This window comes from Canis lupus, chromosome 3 (genome assembly GCF_003254725.2).
Source record: "Canis lupus dingo isolate Sandy chromosome 3, ASM325472v2, whole genome shotgun sequence".
NCBI classification, from domain to species: Eukaryota; Metazoa; Chordata; class Mammalia; order Carnivora; family Canidae; genus Canis; species Canis lupus.
The window spans coordinates 55,092,868-55,117,500 of NC_064245.1; the positions used below are offsets into that span (position 1 = coordinate 55,092,868).

The 24,633-nt window shown below is 45.0% G+C and overlaps 1 protein-coding gene across 3 annotated transcripts in view; it reads right to left on the minus strand.

Moving 5' to 3' along the window:
* Positions 1–24,633, minus strand: part of BNC1 (basonuclin 1) — a 27,736-nt gene continuing 3,103 nt past the window's right edge. For 2 of the 3 annotated variants that reach the window (XM_025437870.3, XM_049108510.1), the window contains exons 2-5: positions 12,739–12,838; positions 10,406–10,641; positions 6,740–8,607; positions 1–2,246 (exon numbers count right to left, since the gene is read on the minus strand). In XM_025437870.3, coding sequence (XP_025293655.1) covers positions 1,562–2,246; positions 6,740–8,607; positions 10,406–10,641; positions 12,739–12,838 — 2,889 coding nt within the window. In that variant the 3' untranslated portion in view covers positions 1–1,561. Of the gene's footprint in view, positions 2,247–6,739; positions 8,608–10,405; positions 10,642–12,738; positions 12,839–24,132; positions 24,459–24,633 lie in introns of those variants that run through there. The other variant, XM_049108509.1, reaches the window with a different exon arrangement.

Sequence of the window (24,633 nt, forward strand, 5' to 3'; positions counted from 1 at the left end):
TTTGCCTTTTTAAACAAAAACGTGTGGCATACATTTTTATTAAGTCATAGAAAACTCATTTGTATACAAATTGTGCTACTTTGGGGGAAACTGGAATAATAAACAGCTGAGTAACAAAACAGTGGAAAGATACATCTCACTTTAAGCAGAGACCAAGGGTTGTCACATTTATTTTTTAAAAAATGTTGAAACAATCCACAACAGGTTGTCAGCATTTGCGGAGGATAATCTCTCTCATATAACCTCCGATTCTCTTTGAGGGTGTTTTTCATTACTTTAACTGTAAGTTTAAAAGAAGGTGAACCTGAAGTCTTAATACAAAGCCAATTTCTCTCTCCCTGCCACAGGCTTTCCGAGTACCATAAATGCCAAATTTCAAGAGATGGTCTCTTTTTACAGGACCGATGAAACTTCCTTTCTACAAACAGCAAATGTGTACAATGGTGTGGGGTACATTTCAGAATAAGTTAAATATTAAGACGTACAGTATAGCAGTAACGCCCTATTATTCTTCTATCGTGTAACTTGGAAAGTTTATCCTAACCTTACACGTGTATAAAAGGATGAGGACTGAGGGACCCAGTGATTCTGAAGATACCCAACGGTCAGAGCCACATTCTCTAGATGCTTCAGCCGAGTATTTACAAATGTCCTGCCACGATCACGCCTGCACTCCAACCACAGGGGACTGAAATGACCAGACTCTGAGGTTCACTGAATGGACATAGACAGCGTTCTGAAGTTCAGGCTGACCCTTGATCTGCTCTCCAGCAGAGACCCAGAGGTCATACTGTGACACATCTGCACTCACCCCAACTACTCATGTAACAAACACAAATTAAATATTATCAAAACTATTTTAAATTAAATTGAAGACTGCTATGTTTAAGTGCATGAAATCTCTCCCGCTACCCAGCGGGAACAGACAGCATTGGTAACATCCTGGTTCCTATGTGCTGGAAGCCCACCTGCTTCTTCTGGGAACTCCTAGAGGTCCACCAGACCTCTGAAGGGGGAAAAAAAAAATAAAAGCAATTCTCCACTCCACAGAGGCAAAACAGTCTCAAAAAGTCACTTTCCCAAACCCGAGTCTGGATTTCAGACTCATTAAAAGCAGGAATTGAAAAATGTGATATTTGGGACTGGCTCCTCACCCGTGCTGGCAGTCTGCTTCTCCAGGGCGCTCCCCTGACCCTTCACACTGCAGGCCTACGTCAAGCTGCCCCAAGGTCCTGGGCCCCATCGTCCATCTGCAGCCCCGGAACAATTCCAGGGAATGTGTAAACAAATGTGGGAAAAACCGTGTTTCTGTGAGTTTTTGTTATGTCAGGGGAAAAAACCCCTTAGACTAAGAAAAATAATAGGAAGGACTGCCCCAAAGTTGACTTCCAACAAGGCTTGTCTTCTGCTCAACCTTGCCACACGAGACTATCAAGTTAACCCAAAGATGTTTTGCCTGGCTTGCCTCAAGGGTGCTAATGAACAAAATTAGAGACCTTTCTTTGGACTATTCCTGAACTGTGGTGAACACTTATCCTAGTGTGCTTGGGCCACCATCATATTACTGTAGATGACTGGGAGAGGAGGCCAGGCTTTTGTGCAGGTTGGGATTCTGGCTGTGTCTGTTTCGACTGCGAACGGATGAGAACATGGTGTTGCAGCCCGGAACTTTGCATTTGTGAAGCTGGCGGAGATGCACAGTTTTGTAGTGAGCCCTGAAGGTCCCTTTATTACTGTACGTCTTTTGGCAGAGGTGACACGTTATGGGTAATCCAGAAGGCAAGCTGGCAAGGCTCTGGTCAGCCTTCTCCATGAGGACACAGATGGGGTACTCATCTTCCCCGGGGACAAAGCTCTGCCCATCACAGTTCCCATCACTGTCCTCCATGAGCACGGTGCCCTCCTCACTCGCCCCATCTGAGTCCCAAGAGGAGTGGCTGCTGCTCTCTGACTTCACACTTGAGGTAGTGCTCAGATCCAAGATGGTGCCCTCACTTGGCGGACCAGAGTTGTAGTTCTCCAGGCCGGCGCTGTGGACCTGGGCGATTGGGTAAACCAGACTGCCCATCCGACTCGTTCCCTTGAAGATGACAGATGTCTGGGAGGCTTGCTGAGTGAAAGCCACATCCGGGTAGGTCTCCTTTGCCACATCTTTCAGAAGGTAAGCTGCACGGAAATGGTCTTCGGTGCTCTCCAGTGCTTCTTGGGTCAACACTTTTTGGTGGAGGTTTAGGTTTGAACTGTGTCTACAAGAGTGAAAAGATGGTTAGCAATGGGTTGGGCAGTTGTAAAAACAGTCATCATTCAACGGGGAGACGCTAGGGAGATACCAGAAAAATCTTGTGGCGTGGAAGAAGCGACCCTAGAGAGAGTGGGATGAAATGCATGTCGGTGGACACTGATCCAGTGCTGTTCAGTCCCTGTCAAAAGGTAGCACTGGTCAGGAAAGCCTATAGTCTAGAAGACGGGAATATGTATTCTTAATTTCTACCATGTGACAGACATATAATTTCCCATACCTCATCTACAGAGAATGGCCAGCTTACTTCAGTTAGCTCAATTCCCCTGGGATACTGGAACCAGGGGATCTCACAGAGAAATGGTCACAATAAGGAATTAAGCAAAGGACTTTTTACAATGAAACCAAGAATTATATTCCAGTGTGGCAGTAGGAGAGCTACCCCTATGTGTCTAGTGAGCACCTGACGCATGGATATGTCATAGACAGAAATGATAATATTGGGATCCCTGGGTGGCGCAGCGGTTTGGCGCCTGCCTTTGGCCCAGGGCGCGATCCTGGAGACCCGGGATCGAATCCCACATCGGGCTCCTGGTGCGTGGAGCCTGCTTCTCCCTCTGCCTGTGTCTCTGCCTCTCTCTCTTTCTCTCTGTGTGACTATCATAAATAAATAAAAATTTAAAAAAAAAAAAAAAAAAAAAAAAAGAAATGATAATATTTTGGATACGCTGAATGGAACAAAATACATAATTAATCCTTACTTCACCTGTGTCTCTTTATATTTTAACGTGGCTACTGGGAAATTTAGTTTTCTATATGGCTTGTGTCATGGTTTACAGCATTTGCTCTCACATCACCACAGAAGTGCTATAGGTGAGAAAATCTGACTGGCTACAAATTGTGTGTGAGAGAGAGAGCGAGCGAGAGAGAGCGAGTGAGAATTTAGGTTCAGTTCATATTTGCAACGTTTCACTAGAAACCAGACGGGAGTTTTGCAAATGCAGCACTGAACACACCACCAATCTTCTACCCAATGATTACTCCTCAAGGGCAGATAATGAGTATCCATTATGACATATGCTTCTTGCTCACACAATATCATTTGGATGTAACTTGTAAATCAATTTCGGCCTTGCTCAGAGATCCCCTGCCGACTTCTGACCGGCAAAAATAGCCCTTCCTATAGGAGTACAAGCTTAAAGACAATATAAGAAAATGATTCCCAACAGCGAAGAAACCTCTCGCTATCGGTACAGATGAGATGCATGCTAGGACCACATGGGGGGGTGGTTGGTGGTGGGTGGTGGGGAATGGACCTCCACCAAAATAACTAGAATTGAGTGTTCTCTTCGCAACCTCAAAGACACAGTAGGAGGTAGGGCGGGTGGAAATTTAATCTTATTTCATAAAACGTCTAACATTTGCTATTCGACGTGTCTCTTCTAGGCCTTACATTCTTTTTCTGGACATAATCAGAACTGTTCTCCCAGATCACCCACTCTGCAAACAACTCTTATCAACAGCAGCTCTGCCCTGTGATTATGTCAGCGTTCTGGGTGGAAGCGGCAGGTATATGTCGGCAGAAAACCAGACACTAGATTGACACGCAGGTCCCAGCACATAAGAGTGGTTGAAAAAAAAAAAAAAGTCAGACAGACAGGTTTCCTGGAACCTTGCAAAGGAAAGTCCCTGTTGCAACAAAGCAAAGCTCTGGGCCCGGGTATACCATGAACACTGACAGCGAGCCCTTGGCATCCTCCAGCCTTCTCCTTAAGCCTTGGAGGGTTAGGTGCATTTCCTGGGTGCCACATCCCCTAAAACCAGGGACGACCACAGCTGCAAAACCCTCTGGACCACATCCCAGGCTTCCTGTGTCCAGGACTGCTAATGCCGTGCCTGTTGCCCGTGTTTGTGTGTGTGTGTGTGAGCCCTGAGTCTTCCATCCCTAACCCCACACCCTCTTGCTCCCCTGTTTCTGCCTCGTTAAGACCAGTGGTTCTCAAAGTGTGGTTTGGCCACCCCTCAAGGTCCCTGAGACGCTTTCAGGGGTGCCCTGAAGTCAAAGCTCATCTCATAACGATACTAAGACATTATTTGCCTTTTTCACCATCATTCCTTCATGAGCATACCGTGGTTTTCCAGAGGCTACGTGACATGTGGTATTGGAACAGGTCGAATGCAGAAGCCCATGTGAGAAGCCAGCTGTTTTCTGCTAAGCCAGACGTTACAGGGATTTGCAAAAAATGTAAAACAAAGCCACTCTTCTCACTGACTTTTTGTTTTGGAACACGGAGTTATTTTTCATTAAATGTTCCGTATGTTAACATATAATAGGTTTATTATTTTATTTTATTTTATTTATTTTTTAGGTTTATTATTTTAAATGATGAGATGAATACTAATCTTTTTTCCCAGTTTTGATTCCTAATGCGGTAAACATCAATACTTATAAACCCAAACAGACAAAAGTTCTTGAGGGTCCTGGGGTTTTAAGAATTTGTAAAGGGGTTCTGAGACCAAAATGTCTGAGAGCTGCTGGTTTAGTCATGCCCCTTCCTCCAGGAAGCCCTCCCTAACTTCTCAAAGAGTCTAGTCAGGGGCTGCCAGTATGTGCCCACAGCAACCTGTCAGAGTCTCTCTCATTACAGCAGCCACTACATTCAGTCTCTGCTCTTTACTGCTCTGTCTCCCCCACTGGCCTTTGCGAGCAGGGTCTACAGCAACTAACAGAAAGTTCTTAAGTATTTTTTGGCTAACTAAGCATCCAGGGTGCTATCCCAGCCCCTTTCTGAGTGGTCCTAGTGACTGCTGTTGAGAGTCCAGAGGGGAGGATAGCTATCCCAACAACACAGTTCTTATCGCTGACCCAGAGACAGGATGGTGGCCCCCAGTCTGTCGACAAAGCTCTTTTAAAAATGGTGCCATATTAATCCGATTCTAGTTAAAAATGCATTCCAAGTTCCAGACCACCAGAATTTGTAGTTTAGATTCAGAATTCAAGATGCTTTCCTGTAGTGGGGGGAGGAGGCTGGTGTCCACAATATATTATGTCCAGAATATAGGAAAATATTAATTACGTGAAAAAATAAATAGAAAATGAAGGTATAATATGTTAAATTCAATACGCCTTCTAATTTAGTGCAACATTGTAGGCCACAACACTATCTTAACTGTCAAGGATAATGTGCTTGATAGGACTATCTCTTTTTCAACATCACAGCTTGTCCATGAACAAACCCTCCTTTTGGAAGGATGAAGGAGAAGGATGAGTTTGCAAATCAGGGGATCCTGGTGGTTTGGTTCAATATGCCAGCAACAGAAGCTGGAGTTTTAACCAATATCACTCATGCTCTATCCTCTTTGCTCAATGCGAATATGTTCTTATGAGCCCTATGCAGAAATGTGTATGGCAGTCTGTTCATCTCCACCTTCTTAATGAATTTCATCTTAGAGGTTGGACTAAGGTCATGGGGATGCTGAATTGTTTCAAGTCAAGCTTGTTTGAGCAAATGGAACATTTTACTATTCCGTGAACCAGTGCATTTCGTCAGAAAGCTAGTCCTTCCATTAAGCCTTCTGGGGTCACCTCTGAGTTATGTGTGTGCTTCCGTTCACAGGCTGGGGTTGTGACTAAGTTCATGAAGAGAGGCACAAGCAAGACAGTAATGCCAATGTTGTGTCCCCAGAGTGATGAGATACACTGTCTGCCTGGGCACTGGGCAAACAGGTTGACGCTGTGTGAGGCTCACCAACAGCTGGCACCCAAACAGTTCTCATCTTTCAACCAACATCACAAACCCTTGAAGCAACATGCTAATAATAAGTGCCTTTGCTCTTATATCTTAATTATTAAAAATTCCCCAACCACGCAGTCATTCTTCCTTTTGAGTATAGCTGGTTAACCAGACATAAGAGAAAAGGTTTCATTTGATGGGCTTCGTATCACAAAATGAAATGTTAGGCAAGTGTTGGGAAGCTATGGTGATGATTTAACCTCTCCTTCACGTGAGCCTAGTTCACAATTCCTTATTCCAAACCATCTGTGCCAGATGTGTTTCTGAATTCAGAGTGTCTCAGACTTTAGGAAGGCAAATAATGCATAAACTGTAATATTTTGTTCCTGTCCTTGTAATAAATCCATTAGTAGTTCTGCAATGAATATATAATAAAAAACTCACACAAAGGGAGATTTAAGAAAAAAGACAACCCATAGCTTCATGTAATTTTGGGTCGGGTTTTGTGGCCAAATGAGTTTATATTTGGAATGGAAAATTTGAATATTCTACAGAACGGTGTTTCTCAAACCGTGGATGGCAAGGGCAAGATCACCTGGGAACTCAGAAATGCAAACTCTCAGGCCTCTTCCCAAACCTGATGAAGCAGAAATACTCTGGGCCGGGCTCAGAAGTATGTGTTTTAACAAACTCCAGGTGACGCAGATGCATATTAAAGTTTAAGCATCCCTGCTTTAGAAGCAATGCTTGCCAATAGATGTCTTACCTGTCTCTGCTCCTGCGAGAAGGGAAGGTGGCTTTACAGCCCTCCACCGTGCACACGTGCGTTTCTTTGGCATGCATGTTCTTGTGGTGCATTTTCACACCGCAAGCGTTCTTAAATGTCTTCTTACAGATGTCACACTGGAAGCGATTCTCTTCCTTCTGCCTTCCCAACGTGTGCTGACCCATGTGGTCCAGCCCTTGAGAATCATCGAAACAAGGAAAAGCCATCCCTCTGTTGGACAGAGCACTGAGGAGCCCACCGGCCAGCAGGCGCTGCTGAAGTTTGATGTAGTCAGGAAAGGGGACACATGGCTCTGGCCCAGGTGTGAGCTGAAGCTCACGGCCACCACTCTCGATCTCCCTGGGCACTGCGGTCACTGCTGCCTTCTGCTCAGCCTCCCTCTCTGAGTGCTGCGTGGCCTGCTCAGGGGTCCTGCAGATGGCTCTGCTCAACTCGATCCCTGATTCTAGGCGGCAGACCCTGTCCCCTGCCGGGAGGGGTCTCCCGGGGCCTCCTGCCTGTGCGTGCCGCTCCTCGGGTGGCCTGTCTGACCGAGGACTGCAGGCCTCCGGCTCGTCTTCGCTGGCCACCTGCAGGGGCACATCCTCATCTGAGCTGAGAGCATGCCTCTTGTCGTTAATTATTCCCACGGTCTCCTTCTCGATTTTGATGGGCATGCTGGACTTGCGGGATTTCTTCTTGGGAAGGGCCTCAAATGGCCCTTCGCTGGAAACCAGCTGTTCTGGGATTGAAGAGGACAAGAGAGGGAGAGAAGGCAGCCCCCCGGGGGTGTTGGCTAGCTCGGCCGGAGTGGCTGGACTGCGGTAGAAAGGAAGGACCGGCTGCACGGTCTTCAGGTTGGGGAACAGTACTCCATTTTGGCCGATGCTCGGGAAGGCTGGCTGGCCCCCGGTGGCACCGTCCCCCGGAGCAGCGTAGCCTGGCAGAGGCCTGCAGTCCGGAGAGGTCACCGCGAAGCCGGGGCGCTCGTAGCTGTCCGAGGCAGCCAGGGTCAGGCTGTTCCTGAGATCCTTGTCCCTGCTGTTTCTGTTCATGGGCATGTGCAGCCGCGGGTTGGGGTTGGCGCTGTGGCGGTTCCGGCTCCGCAGAGAGCTGAACACCATGTTGCACCCCTCGATGGTGCACTTGTGCTTGATCTTCAGGTGGACAGCGTTGTAGTGGATCTTGAGCGTGCCCTTGTCATAGAAGGTCTTCTCACACGCCGTGCAGAATACTCGGCCCTTCTTTGGACCCAGGCTGTTCCTCTCTGACTTCACCTTGGCCTCGGGGGACAACTGTGTCCTCTCAAGCTTGGTGACGATGTTGTATGAGCTGGAGTCACTTAAGTGGGAGCTGTCTTCCTTTTTAGTAATCGTGTCTGGACAGTTTAGACATGGCTCCTTTTCAGTCTGAAATGAGGTGGAGCTGGAAGTTAAGAAGCTGCTGCTGGGGAAAGGGCCATGGATTTCCTGTTTGGGGTCCTGACTTTGGTCCTGCGCCTGCTCCAGCACATATTGCTCAGGCAGCGATCCTATCAGCGTGGGAGGCATGGGATTGAAGAACTGGAAAGGCAGCATGAAAGTCATGTTGTTTATGAGGTTCTCAAAGGGGTGCAGGCTGCCGGGGGTGCCCTTGTCCACAGGAGTAGGGAGGCTGGCACTCCTGTGGCTGCAGCTCTCGATGAAAGACCTGATGTCCACATTCGCTGTGGCCGGTGGGATGATGATGGACTGCTCCTCTTTCTCTTGGATTGCCATGAGCTCAACTATGGACTTGGTCTCTCCAAAACGAAGGAACTGCTGCAGGGTGGCCACCTCTTCCTCACTGGTCATGATGCTCCAGTGATCTAGCACCTTTCCCGATGCATCCTAAAACCCAAACCAGAATCAAAAAGTGCAATTAATTTACTACTCCTGACCCTCTTCGCTAGAAAGAGTCACATGGTCAGGGCCTTCACTAGCCCCACAGGGCACCTCTGTGCAAAACACCCCCTCTGGACACGCACAGGGCTTGTAGAGTTTAGCCCCCACTCACGCTAATCTCCTAGGCCAGAAACCCTGTGCAGGAAATAAACCATACAAATGTAAGTGGTGCTCTAAAAGAGAGAAATAAAATATTACTCAAGCCTGAAGGAAATTTGGTGATTATTTTCCATCTTATTTCAAAGCAATTGGTTGTTTTGCATTAGGTGTAATAATTTTCCCCACTAAAATGAAAATATGTATCATCTGTACAATAGTAACTTCTTTATCTAGGAAGTAGAGACGGAGCAGTCAGACCCAGGCAGAGCTCAAGTATTTATTTGCTGCAAGTTTAATAATCTTCCCCAGCAACTAACATCAGAAAACAAATGAACCTGTATTGATCTACTGCCCGTGTTCACAAAGTAGAGCTGTAATTACACTGGAGCGTTGGAGATCTTTCAAACTCTAGCAAGGCCTAACTTTTCCCAAAACTACAATAAATATTTTATCACAGAACATGTATTTGATGGCCTACTGAGATTTTTCACAATGCATGGAAGAGTTTTGAAGATGATGAGGGATGTAACATCATAAATTTTTGATGCACTAGAGGTTCAAGGTAATTGATTCCATATTTTTAATCCTAACACTAGAAAGCAAGATTATTAGGATCATTAAATATTGATCTATGTCATAATGTAAGATCATAATGCTACTCTACATAAAAGGTTGCTTCTAGCTTGCTGGGGGTCCTGCGCCTGAGGTGAGCAAATAGGCCTCCACAGAATGATTGTGGGGTTTAGAGTTAGAAAGAAATGGGTTCAAATCCTGGGTCTGACTTTGGCCAGGATTTAGAAGCACTCTGTGCCTCTGGCTTTTTGAGTGGAAAATGAAGAGAATTTACCTGCCCTGTGAGACAAAAGATTAAGTGTTTGTGTTGGTGACATGGCCAACCTGAGTCAAAATGAAGTGTATATTATCAGTCTTAGAAGTAGATTCATCCCGCGTCATTGAAACTTTAACATTTTCAAGTGTAGTGTGAAGGGTGAAAAAAAAAAAGTTGTAGCTGCTTCCTACGTCAGAGAAATGATAGAATTCATACCAGGAAACAAGTTCTTTGCCTGTGGCTGTGACCCCATGACATGGACTAGAAGGAGGTAAGACTACTCTGCAAAATAACAAGAAGGACAAGGGGTGAAAGGCACAAAGGAGGGATGCAGAGAACACACGGAGAGGCCAAAGGGGATGCAAGGAAAGAAAATGAGCAGGAACCGGAACACAGACATATCCCAGGATGATGGAGCCTGGGAAGGAAGGCCAGCAACAGGGTGGCATGAACTGCAGCTGTCTGTGTGGTTCTGGAACGCTCCTTTCTCACCCCACACCCTCATGAAAACCTGGCACAGACGGTGTCTTGTGTCAGGCGGTGGCCTGCGGATAGTAACACGGGGCAAAGGCTTTCCTGTGGGTGAGCTGGCTTAGTGATGCCCAAATCGGAGAATATGTAAATAAACAGCACATGTCTGGAGGTTTCACAGGTATCTTGAGGAAAACACTGGATTTTCCCCAGAATGTAAGGTGGGGGTTTTTCAGCCGCTAGAAAAGGATGCCCACCAACGGCTACAGCAATGGGGTTATAGCAGTCCTACGCACACGCATTTGAGAAGACATTCCAGGACAACGGTGGCCACGCTTCCTGTACCTGCAGCACATATCCCCGGATATAATCCTGCAGGGTCCAGTCCAAGGCATGGAGGATCTGGAGGACCTCATCTTGCTTCAATACACTGAAGAGCCGGTCCAATAGGATTTTCAGGCGAACAGGGATGGCCTGGGTCCCGTAGAGCATGAGGCTGCTGATATCAAACACCACGTTGGACTGGACAATCTCCACCTGGCTTGTGGGATACACGGCGGGGATCCTCAGCTTGCTCAGGGCTGAAAGATCAAATTGAAGAAATACTCTTCTATTTCTATTTATTTTATTTTTAAAGATCTTATTCACCCATTCATGAGAAACACAAAGAGAGACACAGAGAACAGGCAGAGGGAGAAGCAGGCTCCCTGCAGGAAGCCCGATGTGGGACTCAATTCCAGGACCCCGAGATCATGACCTGAGCCAAAGGCAGACGCTCAAGCACTGAGCCACCCAGGCGTCCCCAAAAATACTATTTATTTATTTATGATAAACACACAGAGAGAGAGAGAGAGAGAGAGAGGGAGAGAGGGAGAAGCAGGCCCCATGCAGGGAGCCCGAGGCAGGACTCGATCCCAGGACTCCACTATCACGTCCTGGGCGGAAGGCAGGTGATAAACTGCTGAGCCACTCAGGGATCCCCAAGAAATACCCTTTTTTTTAAATATATTTTTTAAATTTATTTATTTATGATAGTCACAGAGAGAGAGAGAGAGAGAGAGAGGCAGAGACACAGGCAGAGGGAGAAGCAGGCTCCATGCACCGGGAGCCCGACATGGGATTCGATCCCGGGTCTCCAGGATCGCGCCCTGGGCCAAAGGCAGGCGCTAAACCGCTGCGCCACCCAGGGATCCCAAGAAATACCCTTTTAAAGGATTTTTACTTCTCAAAGAAATGCTACCTAGGCAGCAGGCGAGCACAAGCTCTCAATCATGTGTTCAAACAGAAAAAAAAAAAAACCCAGGAATATGCAAATAATTAACAATCAGGCTATCAGGCTCTACGTTACTCACAGGAACTTCTAAAAATAAGATGGACTGGCCTGAGACCCTTCTTTTCTTCCTTCCCCGGCCCTATGGAGTAAAAAATAGCCCCGCATAGGACAGGTGCAAGGAAAAGGCATAAACACAAAGGTGGCAGCTACATAACCAAAAGGCTTAAATCGGAAAGAACGGGGTCTGTTGGTGAAGAACGCAGTCTTGGGGATCTGATGCATCTGGGTTTGTGCCTCTTCCTACACCGCGTCCGGTGGTTAACCACCAAAACCCATACCATCCAATGCGACAGTCTTCAGCCACACATGGCTAGGTAAATTGATTACATTTTAAATTTTGGATTATTTTTACCTTATTAAATTATTTTCTTTCTTAAATTACTAAAATCAGAAATTCAGTTCTTCAGAGTCACATTTCAAGTACATGGCAGCCACAAGGGCTCGTGTGGGATTACTGGGTTCAGCCAATAAAAATACAGGATGCCCAGGTAAGTGTGAGCATAAATTTCATGTAAACAGTGAATAAATGGGATATATTTATACTAAAAATAATCACTGGGACATACTTGGGCTAAAAAGTTATTTCTTGTTTATCTGAAATTTAAATTTAATTGAGCATTCTGAATTTTGCCTAGCAATCCTGCAGGCTAGTGCACTGACCACACCACATTTTAAAGATTTTATTTATTTATTCATGAGAGACACAGAGAGAGGGGTAGGGACACAGGCAGTGGGAGAAGCAGGCTCCCCATGGGGAATCCAACATGGGACTCGATCCCAGGACCCCAGGATCATGCCCTGAGCCTGAGCCGAGGGCAGATGCTCAACCGCTGAGTCACCCAGACATCTCAACCACAGGACATTTCTATCACCACAGAAGACAGGATCGAAGTACCAGTTTCTTTTTCTTTTTTTTTTTTAAAGATTTATTTATTTATTTATGAGAGAGAGAGAGAGAGAGAGAGAGAGAGAGAGAGAGAGAGAGGCAGAGACACAGGAGGAGGGAGAAGCAGGCTCCAAGCCGGGAGCCCGACGCGGGACTCGATCCCGGGACTCCAGGATCCCGCCCTGGGCCAAAGGCAGGCGCTAAACTGCTGAGCCACCCGGGGATACCTGAAGTACCAGTTTCTACCATCTGCTGAATTGAGCTAAGACCTCACCTGTCCCATGGAATTGTTACAATTCAAAATGGGAACGTATATAAAGCTCTTAGCCTGTTAGCTGGCAAGGGCAGGAACACATAAGTGTCATCTGTCATTCTCAGATCATTAAATCCATTCCCCAATTACTCTAAGTTATTCAGAGGGCACAGGAGAGGCTGAGGGAGGAGGAAAAACAAAGTTACCGTGGGCCACCCATCCATGTCTGCACTGCTCACACTGACGGTGGTTTATCTTTCCCGGTTTGAAGCTTTGGCAACTGCAGTTCAGACTGCAGCTGATAGCCTGCAAAAGAGAACAAGGTCATTCATAGGATGTGAGTGATGTACAGAACCTGGGCGGGGCTTACAAAACAAGATGTGGGCCTCCATGCAGGAACACTCGTGGAACACCGTGAGCCCACACTGGGCCATCCTCGGGAGGGGGGACCCTATTCCCTGGGAAGAAGAGCAGCTGGCCCAGGGCCCTGGGGGGGCAAACACCTCCCACTGCTGCTCAGGGGGTGCGAGCAGGCTGGGGAGCATCACAATGTTCTCTAAGAAAAGAATATGAGTTAGATGGAAATATCTTGTTATTTTTTAAAAATGATTTTATTTATTAAAGAGAGAGCGAGCGAGCGTGTATGCACGAGCACGGTTGGGGAATGGAGAGAGGCAGAGGGAGAAGCAGACTCCCTGCTAAGCAGGGAGCCTGACCTGAGGCTCTATCACAGGACCCCAGAACCGTGACCTGAGCTGAAGGCAGATGCATCACCCACGGAGCCACCCAGGTGCCCCTTTGCTTGTTATTAAGAGTACAGACAGGATGAGCAGTCACATTTTCACTGACCTCTAAGCTGACCGAAGCAGTCACCCCTGAAAGTTATACAGGGGCCATCCTGAAACAAGTGAACAAGAGTGATATGAATGGAGAATTATCCAAATGTGGACGTGGTTATCCCCCAATACATGGTCAAGGCTCAAAGTCCACACAGACGGAGGACATGCCGTGGCCGATCCCCCCCGGTTCTACCCACTGGACGCGGTGGCTGCTGAGGCCCAGCCAGGCTGGCAGCCCACACGCTCACCCAGCTGCATGTTCAAGTTCACACGGCTGAAAGAGAATCCAGAGAGGTACGTGTCAGCTAAGTTCTGGTATTAAGAACAAAGCTTCCCATATATTTTTGAGATGAATTCCTCCAAAGGGAGTAGAGAGGTCTGAAGAATGGTATGTATTATTAAAGAGAAAGAGCTCTCACAGGGCTGCATCCACGAGGCTCCTGGGAAGAGCCACTGGGTGGAATCTACACAGTTCAGAAGAGCCCTGAAACTGGTGTGTGTGTGTGTGTGTGTGCGTGTGTGTGTGTGTGTGTGTGTGTGTGTGTGGTTTGGGGTGGGGAACCTCCACCTATCAATTAAAGGATTCTGTGGCCTTGTGTGGGGACAGGGAAGGGGAGATTCTGTCCTGGGACTTGGCAAACTCACTTTAAGAAGTATATAACTAGTCTTCACTTAAAAATCAGTTGCCAATGGGAATGTAAAATGGTGCAGCCACTTTGGAAAACAGTCTGGCAGTTCCTCAAAAAGTTAAACAGGGGTTGTCACATGACCCAGCAAATCTGCCCCTAGGTATGTGCCCAAGAGAAATGAAAACATAGGCCCACATAGAAGCTTGTACCTCAAAGTTCATAGCAGCATTATTTATAATTGCCAAAAAATGCAAACAACCCCAATGTCCATCAACTGAAGAGTGGATCAACAAAATGAGGCATACCCATGCAATGGAATATTATTTAGCTGTAAAAAAAAATGAAGTACTGACACATTGCTACAGCATGCATGAATCTTGAAAACATGCTTAGTGAAATAAACCAAGGACAAAAAGTCACAGGTGGTAGGACTCCATTTACATGAAACGTCAAGAAGAGGCCAATCTACTGAGGCTGGAAGCCAGCTGGCAGTTACCAGTGCTGTGCAGAGTGGGCAGGGATGAGGAAGGATGTTAATGGGTGGCTGTGGGAGCAGAATATTAGTTTTTTTTGTTTTCATCTTTTTTTAAAAAGATTTATTTATTCATGAGAGACACAGAGAGGGAGGCAGAGACACAGGCAGAGGGAGAAGCAGGCTCCCTGTGGGGAGCCCGATGCGGGACTCGATCCCAGTCCTCGATCACACCCTGAGCCAAAGGCAGGTGCTCCACCACTGAGCCACCCAGTGCCCCTGTTTTCATCTTTTTAAAAATAGCTTTAAATTGATACACAATTCAGATATCATGCAATTCACTCAAAGTATCCAACTCAATGATTTTTAGTATATTCACAGAGTTGTACAAATATTATGATCTGGTTTTAGAACATTTCTATCACCTGCAGAAGGAGCCCTGTGTGTAAGTCTATGGTGGACATACGTATTCATTTCTATGTCTTCCTCAGAATGGCATTGCTGGATCGTATAGTAATTTTGTTTAACCTGAGAATCTGTCAGTTTTTCAAAGTGGCCACACCATTTTGTATCCACTCCAGCAATGTAGGAAGGTTCCACCTTCTCCAAATCCCTCCCAACACTTTTGTTCCTGTCTTGAAATAGACATCCTACTGGGTATGGGGTGGTGTCTTACTGTGGTTTTGATGTGCGTTTCCTCAATGGCTAATGGTGATCAGCATCTTTTCATGAGCTCATTGGCCATTTACTTGTAGGTCTTCCCTGGGGACATGTCTATGTGGATGCTTTGCTCATTTTTTAATTGGGGTGTTTGTCTCTTAGCATTGAGTTCTAAGAGTTCTTTATATATTCTTAGTACAAGTCCCTTAACAGATGATGATTTGCAAATGTTTTCTCCCGCCCTTGGATTATCTTTTCACTTTCTTCATGTGTCCTTTGAAGCACAGATGTTTTAAATTTTGACCAGAGTTACTTTTTCAGGTGAAAATGTTCTAAAATTACATAGTAGTGATGGTTGCACAACTGTGAATATAGCGAAACCACTCAGTTATATACTTTATAAGGGTAAATTTTATAGTAAGTAAATTATATCTCAATAGAAATATTACTGAAAAATACCGGTCCACTACACACCTATTAGAATGGCCAAAGTCCAGAACACTGACGACACCAAATGCTCATGAGGAGAGCATTAGAGACTCTCACTCACTACTGGTGGGGAGGCAAAATGGTGCAGCCACTCTGGAAGACACTTTGGTGGTTTCTTACAAAACTAAACATACTCTTACCGTATGACCCAGCAATCATGTTCCTTGGTATTTACCCAAAGGAGCTGAAAATGCCTGTCCACACGAAAACCTGCACATTTATACATGACTGCCAAAACTTGGAAGCAACCAAGATGCCCTTTAGTGGGTGCATGGATAAATACACCGTGGTCTATCCAGACACTGGACTACTACCCAGCACTAAAGACATGAGCTATTGAGGCATGAAGAGACCTGGAGGAAACTTACACGCATATTACTAAGTGAAAGAAGCCAATCTGAAAAGGCTACACACTGTATGATTACAACTATATGACCCTCTGGAAAAGGCAAAACTATGGCGGCAGTAAAAAGATCAGTGCTTGCCAGAGATGACATAGAACACGGAGAATTTTTAGGGCAGTGAAAATACTCTGTATGATGCTATAATGATGGATACATGTCATTATACATTCCAAACCCATCGGATAGATGACATCAAGAGTGATTTCTAACGTAAACCATGGACTTTAGGTGATGATGACACGTCCATGTGGGCTCATCAGCTATCACAGATGTACCCTCTAGTGGGGGATGTGGATAATGGGGTGGCTATGCATGTGTCAAGGCAGGATGTATATGGGAAATCTCTGCTTTCGATTTTGTTGTGAATCCGAAAGTGTTCTAAAAAATAAAGTCTTAAAAAAATCAATGACCTTGCTTCAATAGAGGTTAAAATCTACCTGAATTGATTGCTGTGACTCCTTCTGGATCACAATGGGCCTGAATGGAGCAGCTGGGCAAGATTTTCAGGTAAAGGAACAGGGCTCCTCATAAATGAGGTATGCAGCAGATAGTAACAGTGTTACCAGATCCCTTCAGGAAGGATCACAAAACAGAAAAGAGCAAACGTGTATCAGAAAGCAGAAGGTGTGTTTGCTCAGCCATAGGATATCCTACAAAGAGCTCCCTGTGATTACAACATCTTCTTACTGTAATAATGCGTGCACTCTCATTCGGGGTGATATCATCCCAATGGGGTGAAAACTAGTTCTTGGGGGAGGTGAAAAAATATTCTTTTTATGTATAAAATGCAGATACACACACGTGAACAGAAACACAGTATATGGTACCATACTAAAAATCTCACTGTGGGAGGCACAACTGAGGGAAAATTTCTAGTCTCCTAATGAGGAAAAGATTGAGAAATACTGCGCCAGAAATTATAGAGACTTTGGTTATAAAGGTTCTACTTCTATATACATATACAAATGTATTAAATACATGAAAATACACATCTATATTTCTACACACATAATGATATAGTTCTCTTGATTGGAAGGACAAAAATGAGTTTAATTTCTATTACACCTGGTCCCAATGAGAATGTTAAAGGCAGCCTTCGCCTTGTTTGTAGCACACCTAACATGCTGTCCAGATTCCCAAACATCCCTGAGACTCTCCACGCCAGCTGACCGAGGGACCAGCCACCTGCATTCTCAACAGCTACCAGCATACTCCATACTCCATACTCAGCCTCTGCAATATTTCACAACCTACATTCTTATAAATACGACTGTTTTAAAGGAAATTTTTAAAAGAGAAAAAAATTCTTTGGATCATGTTCTCCAAGATGCTGTTCGTTGTTTGGGAGCAAGACGTTGGAATCATTCAGAGTAAATTCACATTCATTTATTCAGAAAATAGGACCTGCTTCAATCAGAGAGAGATGTCCTTGAGCACATACTTCCTCTTTTCCTGAAGATTTTGCTTAAAAGGCTCTTGCTTGGGCAAAGCCCCAGGAAGCTCTGGGTGATTCCATCTCAGGCCCAGCAAAATGAAACCACACAGGGTACAGTCAGTCCCAAGCACATTTCATAGCCTAGGATTGAAACTTGCTTTTTCTGTATCTCTTGATACCTGACTCAGGCTTCTTCAACTCCAGGATTATTGACATTTTGAGTCACATAATTCTTTGTGGTGGCTGTCCTGTGCATTGTAGGATGACTAACAGCATCCCTGGTCTCTACCCACCAGATACCACAGAAACACCTCTCTCTCTTCCAGTTTTGAAAACCAAAAATCTCCCCAGACGTTCCAAGTGCCTGTGGGGCAAGACCGTCTCAAGTTGAGACCACTGACTGAAACAGACTATGCAGCTTTAGCAGCTTCTAGTTTGGGGACAGAATTTTAAGCAGCTTTATCTATAAATTCAATGTATGAATGCTGTTTTAAAAGAAATATTCATGTGGCTCTATATGAACCTATTTGAATAAGGCTTAATAAAGCTCATTAAACATCCATGGAAATAAATCTCAGAGGAATTATTTATGAGCTAAAAAAGCTAATTACAGTGCCTTAGAAAACTTCCAATATTAAGGCCCTTGAGTTTTTCCACCCATATCAGAATTCCACGATGTGGTAAAAATTATAGCACCATTATCTAAAGACAAATTAAAACTTCTAAAATGAAATCAAACCAAAAAATTCTAATTACAGGACGAAAAGTACTCATGCAAATCAATATGGAAAACTCTTAAAACTTACATCCTTTCCTCTGGAATCCTAATACTTCTTCCATTCTTTAGAAACATAAAGCAGATGTTTACAACATTCTGAACTCATCAAGACATGATTATTGCTTTTTACGCACTCATTTTAATCAGACTATTTCCGAATTGTTATTAGTCACTTTGATGTGCTACGAATCAACATTCAAAATTCTGGTTTGATCATCTGTTCCTTCATCCATCCAGAAATTACTGACACACCTAGTATGTGCCAGAGGAGTCTGTTATTTGCAGTCTTCAGCTGGAAAGTTATGACCTCGTTTTTAGGTAGGTTTGAGGGTCCAATCTCCGGTACACGCAGGTATTTTCCTACCACTGAGGATAATAAATTCAGGGGGGTAGGCTTAGGGATTGAATGGAAGGTGAGGGAGAAAAGTTATAGAAGACCTCTGGGGTTTTCCAGGTTCACGGCGTTGATGCTTTGAGAGGAGCAGTTTGTGAACTGGCTCAGATACAAAACTGACGTGCGTGTTCGCTGGACCGCTCTGTACTCTCAGGTGACTTAGTCTGTCCTGCCCCACACGGCAGCCACCAGCCACATGTGGCTAAATTTAAATTAGTAAGAATAAAACATTTAAAAGTTCAATTCTGGGGCTCCTGAGTGGCTCAGTTGGTGAAGCATCTGCCTTCAGCTCAGGTCATGATCCCAGGGTCCTGGGATCAAATCCTGCATCGGGCTCCCTGCTCAGCAGGGGGATCTGCTTCTCTCTCTCTCCCTCACCCCATTCACACACTCTCTCTCTCCAATAAATAAATAAATAAATAGTTCAATTCTTTGGTCACAGCAGCTACCTTTCAAGTGCTCAGCAGGTATGTGTGGTTTTGTGGCTACAGTACCAGATGGCTGGAGATACAGAACACTCTCACCATCCCAGAAAGTTCTACTGGACACTTCAGAGCCCAATGGTGAGACCAGATATTCTTCCAGAATCTGCCCTGCCACATGGTGGCGAGACTTCACAGGTGTTCTTGTCTCACGCTTACCACGTGGCTGGGAGGAGGGCATTCTTTTCAGGAAACAGACTTATGGAAGATTAGTAATGTTCCCAAAGTCACACGGTTGGTGTGCTTTCCTGAGCACTTAATTGGGTGTGAGCTACTGCAGGGAGCATGCCCCTACATGGTCTCATTTCTTCATCACCGCCTCCCTGGGAGGGAGGGCATTACCGTCCCCATTTTATGGATGAGGAAACTAAGGAACTCACGGCTGTCAGGGCAGTCTCCAATTTGGGTACTAGAGAGAGGTTATATCTTGAAATATCAGTATTTGGTGCTAACACTTAAGGTTTCATTTAATTCCTGCAAACTCTGAGTCAGGCATCATCATCCATGTTCTGCAGATCAGGGCATTAAAGTTTCACACTGTAAAGAAACTTCATTTATAATAAATGAATAAATGTTACTGAACTTTAATGAGCCAGGCACTGTTCTACACTCTGGGGGTTAAGGTGTTGAACACCACCAATGAGGTCCCTCATTGGTCCAGGTGCTTACAATCTAGAGGAGACAGAGAATAAACAATAAGCAGTATCAGGGCAGCCTGGGTGGCTCAGCGGTTTAGCTCTGCCTTCGGCTCAGGGTGTGATTCTGGAGTCCCGGGATCGAGTCCCATGCCGGGCTCCCTGCATGGGGCCTGCTTCTCCCTCTGCCTGCATCTCTGCCTCTCTATCTCTGTGTCTCTCGTGAATAAATAAAATCTTTAAAAAAAATAGGCAGTATCAGTTCAGAGTTAGTGGTGCTATGGATACACTAAACAGAAAGCTAAGCTAGCAATTTTACTTGGTGGCATGGAGGGGTAGGGGCATAAGTGAGTACCTCTTAGATGAGATCATCACTCAAGATTTTTGAAGAGGTGACATTTGAACTGAATCCAAGGGACACCAAGGAGCCAGTGAAAAACTGGAGAGGGAGGAAGTGTCTTAGGGTAGAGGGCACAGTCAGTGCAAAGGCCCTTAGGCACAAGAGAGGCTGAGTGCTCAGGGAAGAAAGAGCCAGTCTAGATAGTGACTCAATGAGGTTAAAGGCAGAAAATGTGAGTCTGAGAGGCAGCAGAGAGCATTCTGCGTGGGATCTTGGGGGGCAGACCAAGGAGTCTGGATTTTGTTCTAAGTAATTCTTTATAAAAAGATATGAAATGCATTTGATTTGCCTGTGTTAAAAATATTACCTCTGGATGCAGAAGTGGGGAGCCTGTGCTTGCTTCCCCTTACCACAGGGAACATCTTTCTCTGGGATGCAGTAAAACCTACAACTGGCTTCAGGTGACTTAGCTCTGACTTCCCATTAAACCTTCAGATCCATGCCTTGGAACCTTTGCCTAACAAGGCTGATTCTGCAACCGTTTCTGCCGACCTCAGAGGCCTATTAGCCATATTAACGAGGATACACAGGAGCCGAAAAGACCACTCGGTACGATAGGAGTGTTGTGACAAGGCTCAACAAGGCCCACAACAAGGCTCACAGGTGGTCTGATTCTACAGAGACAGAGCTACTAAAAATACCTATCACAGAAACTCCACAAACGTTGCCACACAAGGAATCAGTCCTAAAAGAGCCCACTGAACCCCCAACCAGCACACAGCAGCTAGCAGGGGGCCTGATACTCTGTAGGCCCTCTGCTAGGATGAACTGGAGAAGACTGAATGAATGAATGAGGCAGCAGCACCGTGCTCACTAATTATAGATGCCCACCCAACAGTCTTTCACCTGATCTTCCTTTCTGAGTCTCTGTGGGTGACCAGGTGACTAAGTACTGGCCAGTGGTATACAAGTGGAAGTTGCTAGGTGGAGCTTTACAGAAAGCTCCTTGTAAATGGGAGTTGACTCAGCTGAGAGATTTCTTTGCTTGTCCTCCTCCTTCCTTCTTGGAACAAGAACGTGATGGCTGGACTTGAGATTCCATTTTGTGACCACAAGGCAACTCTGAGGTCACGCCTTAAGGAAGGCTGCACAAAAAGGATGATGACTGTTAGTTAGGAGCTTTGCTAGCAGCCAAATGTATTTCTTAATTTACATACTGATTGTCCTGCTGGCTGTGGAGAGGGCCATGTGAAGATCATGTGAAAAGTGGCTAGCAGAAATCCATCAAGGCCATGTTTAGAGTCTGAAGTCATCTCTTCAGTCAGAGTCTATGGCGGTGCCAGATTCTCAGTGGTAAGAATTCTAATTCCCTAACAAAATCAAAGGACCCAATCTGCTAAATCACTTTTTAAGTCACCAACTATAGCATAAAATGGCTTCAAGTGTTTCTAAGTTATATTTTTAAGTGTGGATACAGACAATCCTTAGTATGTTCAAGTCTTGGGAGGCTGTAGTGCAAATTGATAACTGCCACTCAGGATCTATAATACGCAATGTCTTCTAAGGCACCAGACCATCCTCAACTTGTGGGGTGAGGACCTGGTTTCTCCCGCAGTGAAGCTGTCACCCCATTCTCACTGCGGGGCCAGCCTTCATGGTTCAGGACACCACATCTTTCAAGGGTAGGAGGGCTCTACCAAACTGCTCTTCAGGCCGCTCAGTATCTACCTCTTACACACTTTTTCTAACTTCTTACTTCTTTTGTGAGACTTAGTTTTTTTTTTTTTTTCTCCCTACCTTCTGTTCTCTCATTTTTCCATGACTTCTTTCAATTTTTAAGTTTTCCTTACATATATGAATCCACAGAGGTACAGCAACTAGGATTCTGGAAATAGTATCCCCCTTTGCCAGACAGGCAACAAGGCCAGTGGGGAAAGAGAGAAGGGAAAGACCATGAGGGCCTCCTAGGGGAGGCAGCAGGTGGCACTGCAGTGAAGGCTGCCTAGAGAGAGACACACAACCAGACGACCAGACATTTGTCTCCTGCCATCCTCCTCTGCGAGCCGTTCAACAAAAACGATACCAATTTCTTTAACAAATCGCTTTTGTTGTTGTTGGTTTTCATTTGTTTTTAAAGCATCTACTATGTTCTGGTAATTGTAGGGTGCCTCCTGGGGATACAAAGACCAGGAACTCCTGGTGTCTGCCCTAGGGAAGCATGCGTGTCTTCACTGGGGGAAGAAAGCCATACAGCTCGACTGGTCAAGAAAAGCAGAGCAGAGAATATGGCTCGTCAAAAATCAGTGTGAGTCATTCACTATAATAAAATCTAGCAATTCAAAGGATACTAAAAACAAATGAAAGGCTCACTGGCCACCTTTAAGGAATGCTAGGGAGACAATGAACTGTTCCCCAAACTCGCTAGCAGAGGGAAGGAATCAAGTATATATCTTTTTTTTTATACAAACTGGACTTCAGGGTAACCAAACCATGGATGAGACAGAGATTCCCTTTACAGGAGTGTCCAGTGAATAAATGAAGAATTAGAATACCACCACTCCACAAGCCCTAACGTGAAAGTTGACGGTCAGGTCATCTGCCTCTGGATGGAAAGGTATGTACTACTACGGATGCCGTGTTCTTGTGGAAAACATTAAAATCTGAAATAGATCAAGCCCCTCAGTCAACTCCTAGGGACCAAGGCATAGCCACAATGTCAACAATACCAGAGGGAAGCGATCATTGATCCAGGCTGGGGGGCATTCTACAGAACAAATGGCCCAGATTTTTTCATAAAAAACTGCAAGGATAAAAGTGTAAACCAATAGATTAAGAGGCATGCTGTAGGGACATTACGTGGATCTTGATTTGGACACATCAATGGTTAAAAAAGGCTTACCAGATAATCAAGGGTATTGAGGAACTCGGGGTAAGATGGGCGTGGGCTGTCCAGATGTGCAGCCAGAAGTCTTTCTGCTGGCTTCATGGAACCATCAGGATTCCCAACAACAGGCAGACACCCTTTACCACGAGCACAGTTGAAAAAAGGGACCCGGAAAGCCTCCCAAACCAGGTAGGCATAATTTGTGATACAAAAACAACACTAGAGAATGAACAGAATCTGCTTTCTCACTGCACGCATGGGGATGAAAAGAGAGACCAAAAAAGAATGAAAGCATGGAGAAGGGTCTGGCAGAGGAGGGGCAGGTGGGAGGTAGAACTCAGGGCACAGATGTTGGGCCAAGTCTACCTGTGAGTAGAAAGTACGCGTGACACCCTTGCCTCGTTCTCTTGTTGCTCAGTTCAAAGAGGATGGTGGAGAAAATACTTGTTCTTTTGATCTCTATAAATCAAAGTAGAAACTCTGTGCCAAAATAATTTAACAGCTGTGCCTTTTTTTTCTTAAAACGATTAGTTCTGAAAATGGAAAACACAAAAAGTAAAAAATATCCAAATGGTACCTTACGAACCAAACCAAATACTTCTTCACTAAAAAAAAAAAAAAAAAAAAGCAACCTAAAAGCAACAAAAAACTATATGAAAGTATAAATGATATGGACACATGTTTTTTTTCTCCTTTTATAACTTAAATTTGGGAGGATCTCAGAGGCAATCTTCAGAAACTTTTGATAACAAAAAACGGAGGGACGTTTGAATGCAACAAAGTCAGCTCTGGGGCCGTGGTGGGGGTGGGGGCACCAAAAACCAACCCACAAAAAAGACATTTATACTTTAGGATAATTTTAACTACGGTGGCCAGTTACACGAGCAGTGCAACTTTGCCTCTGCTGCTGCTGCTGCAAGATAATGATGAAACTGTGAACACTTCTAAGTAAAATTTTGCAGATATTTTTTAAAGGACTTAATGAGAGCAAAGTTTCAAGAACTAAGGGTAAAGAAAAAAAAAAGCAACCCTAGATTTTCAAAATGAAGTTTTTAAAAAGACCAGAGTTAGCAAATTACGCCATCCTGATCACTGTCTCGAAATCCAGCATAGTGTAGTGTATCACGAAACGTTCGAGTTGTCCGTATAAAAATTTTACCTTTGTCATGAATAATGCAACTAACAGTCAGAGGGCTACAGAACAGAGACGATGCTTCTGGAAGCTGGTATGTAGGGCTGGGAAATAATTCTGATGTTTGTCTGAGTGGAAAGATCATACAAGTAATCTGTAAGAGGAGACAAATGAATGTAACCATATGCAAGAAAAAGCTAGCAGCCTGAATTAAAGTTGTCCTTAACTAAGACAACTATTCCCCGCCACATTAGCTGAGTGAAATTATCATTCCCCCAAGGCAAACTTCTATGATTCGTTTAGCTGGTTTATAACAACGAGCCCAAGCGTGGCCGAGAATGAGAGAGCCCTTCTGCCTACTACAACCTACGAAGTTTGAGAAGTCTCTAAATCAGACCATGGCAAAGCAAGGTCTGCTCTTTGTTTTGATCTACTCTTTTCTGGATAAAATAGGCAAGTGGCCACGCAGAGAAAGGGGGCTATCCTGGAAATGTAGAATTTCCAGAATCAGGGAAGAGGGCTTCAAAG